At 37.6% G+C, this 3,195-nt stretch overlaps 1 protein-coding gene across 1 annotated transcript in view; it reads left to right on the top strand.

The window, feature by feature from the left end:
* Positions 1-942: 942 nt before the first annotated feature.
* LOC117107968 (proto-oncogene tyrosine-protein kinase ROS-like) overlaps positions 943-3,195 on the top strand; it is a gene marked incomplete at both ends in the record, with an annotated part of 4,888 nt that continues 2,635 nt past the window's right edge. Inside the window, 3 exons of the mRNA XM_033249778.1 lie at positions 943-1,050; positions 1,617-1,783; positions 2,752-3,086. Coding sequence (XP_033105669.1) covers positions 943-1,050; positions 1,617-1,783; positions 2,752-3,086 — 610 coding nt within the window. The remainder of the gene's footprint in view (positions 1,051-1,616; positions 1,784-2,751; positions 3,087-3,195) is intronic.

The raw sequence follows: 3,195 nt of genomic DNA on the forward strand, positions 1-3,195 counted from the left end.
TTGCTTTCCTCCTTAGCTTCGTGTGGCAAACCATGGAAAAACTTGTCTGGTCTAATTTTCTACACAAAGCTGAGTAGGCATAGTTTCGTACACGAAAGCTAATTGGTTGGCTCGCCCAGTGCAGTGCACATGGTTTTGCTGTTTCAGGTACACGAACGCTAATTGGTTTGCTCGCCCAGTGCACATGGGTTTAGTTTGTCTGAACAGGCCCAGACAAAGCCACAGCTCTGTTGTTTAGAATAGGCATGAAGGGGAATTCCCAAGCTTTGTCGTATAGGTAATCTTACAATATTTTCATGTTCTTTAGTTAAATAAAAGACATAAAGTGATGAATTAATACACTTGACACATGGTTTTATTTGAACCCTTTATTATGACATCGTAAAGTGATGAATAAAAACACTAAACACATGGTTTTATTCGTAGGCCTAGAGGCTAGGTCTAGCCTAACTAGGTAACATTGTTCGTTCATACATACATATATTGAGCGTTATGTACGTATTAGGTCAAAGGTTACCACAAATTTAACCCAACCTCTATTTTACGAATCCCCCGATTTACGTACGCCCTCCGGTCCTGTATCGTACGTAAAATCGAGGTTCTACTGTATTCTTTCTTTAGGCACACAACACATATGCCAAGGATTGCCAATAGCGAATATATATCACTGTCCTACTTGTAGGTGACAATGCCTTACACAAGACAAACATACACACACGATGCTTTACACAAACTAAATCTCAATATGACATTTAGGGAGTGGAGTTGTTTATGTTGTGAGAAAAAATCCTGCAACTGGCAGGAATTGAACCCAGGACCCTGGGATTGGAAGGCAAGCATCTTAACCACCAAGCTATTCAACTCCACTCTCACCCATTGCCTAACAACATCACTGCTGACTTATTTTAACTTGTTTAATAGTTTAATTTTATTTTTCTCCAGCAATTCCTGAACCTTATTTAATAGCTGGAACTGAGCAAGGTATCCAGAGGGTAGGGATGGAAGGCAGTGTACAACAGCCAATCAACACAACAGCAGTAAATGTTGAAGGTGAGTAACTACAGGGGCGTAGACTGGATTCCGCTCGGGTTAGGGGGAGGTGCGAAATAAGAAAATGTGAATCTAAATCCTAGAATACAGAACTACTTCCCATTCCAATGAAAACTTCATGGTCATTTTTAATATTTTACAGAAATAAGAGGTTCAACAGTAGGTTTGATTAGACATTTTATTACTATTAATTTTGTGCTACACATACATGGTGCAACACTCTTTAGATAGAATTGCCTAATATTAGGCAATTTTATCTGAAGAGTGAAGTCAATGTTGCACCAGGTATGTGTAGCACGAAACTAAATAGTAATAAAATGTCTAATCAAACCTACTGTTGAATCTCTTATTTTTGTTTTTATTCGCTCTGTTTTAATTACCATTGAGCTCGCTGCAGATGGTATTTGCAATTCGTTCAACCGTTTTACTTTTATATATAATATGCATGCATACATACATACAGTACATACGTACACACATACATACACACATACGCACATACATACATACATATGTTGATACATTGATATTATGTTAAATGTATTGTTTTTCATGTAATTATATAGATATTGATTGGTATGGAGACATAGTGATCTGGAGTGATTCTAATGAGGTCAGTTGGACCAGTATTAGCAATCCAGGCTCAACAACCAAGATCAACGGTATATCAAAAGCCAATGAAATTGCAGTGGACTGGCTGGGGGGTCAGTTGTATTGGGCTGAGGATCAAGAAGTAAGTTCATGGATTTTTGCAAGTATCAACAGTTGAACCTCTTATTTTTGTTTTTATTCGCTCTGTTTTAATTACCATTGAGCTCGCTGCTGATGGTATTTGCAATTCGTTCAACCGTTTTACTTTTATATATATTATGCATGCATACATACATACAGTATGGCCTCCTTCCACACACTTATTCTGTAATGTACTATTATTCTTAGTTGGTTTTACTATTAAGCTTTTGTTATGTATGTTAATATGTTCATGTGTGTGGAGAAATAAATTAAACAAACAAAACAAACAGTACATGCGTACACACATACATACACACATACGCACATACATACATACATACATACATACATACATACATACATACATACATACGTTGATACATTGATATTATGTTAAATGTATTGTTTTTCATGTAATTATATAGATATTGATTGGTATGGAGACATAGTGATCTGGAGTGATTCTAATGAGGTCAGTTGGACCAGTATTAGCAATCCAGGCTCAACAACCAAGATCAACGGTATATCAAAAGCCAATGAAATTGCAGTGGACTGGCTGGGGGGTCAGTTGTATTGGGCTGAGGATCAAGAAGTAAGTTCATGGATCTTTGCAAGTATCAACATTTTGACAAGGGTAGGGTGTGAGATGAGAAATTACCGGTATATGCCGGGGTGGATCAAGAGTCTGAAACAGGGGTTGAAAAAGGGGAAGAAAGGGGGAGCTGATCGAGAAACAGCACAACACTAGGGGTCCCGGGGGCATGTCCCACAAAATTTTTCTTTCTCTTTTTTTTTTCTTTTTTGTACTTTGCAAAAGTAGGGGTGGGGGTCTCTGGGGATGGCTTGCCACCCCCCTAAATCTACCTTTAACATGCTGTCAATTAAACAAATTTTAATGACATTTACATGTGAAAATATTAAAATGCTTTAATTTTTTTTTTGTAATTATTCTATATTTTTTTCTGACAGATCAAAAGAGCTCAGTGGTCAACAAGTGACTCGTCTGCTGTTAAGCCAGAGTTGGTAATTGAGTCTGTAGCATTAGACATTGCCGTTGATTCGATAAGAGCTTATATATACTGGATATCTGTACCTCTATATTATAACAGTGATCCTAGGCCCTCTGGTGTTGAGTGTGCCCGCTTAAACAATGATCTTGGAAGCAGGGTCACTATCTATGAGACAGAGGAGTTTGTGGAGGAACAGGTGGTTAGCCTAACATTGGACTTGGATGGGGGATTTGTGTACTGGCTCGTTAGGTCAGGCCATCTGAGAGTTTACAAGTCAGTGCTTGCAGATAATAAGTAAGAATATAGTTTGTTTAGTTTCTCCCTTCAAACTATATTCATAAAATATGAAAACAGTAGTAGTTACAAATATTTAGTTCAGTAGAGAACATATCAGTAGGTTGTG

Source organism: Anneissia japonica, unplaced genomic scaffold (assembly GCF_011630105.1).
Source record: "Anneissia japonica isolate Jap-2015-1 unplaced genomic scaffold, ASM1163010v1 scaffold28331_len5845_cov141, whole genome shotgun sequence".
In the NCBI taxonomy this organism is placed as follows: domain Eukaryota; kingdom Metazoa; phylum Echinodermata; class Crinoidea; order Comatulida; family Comatulidae; genus Anneissia; species Anneissia japonica.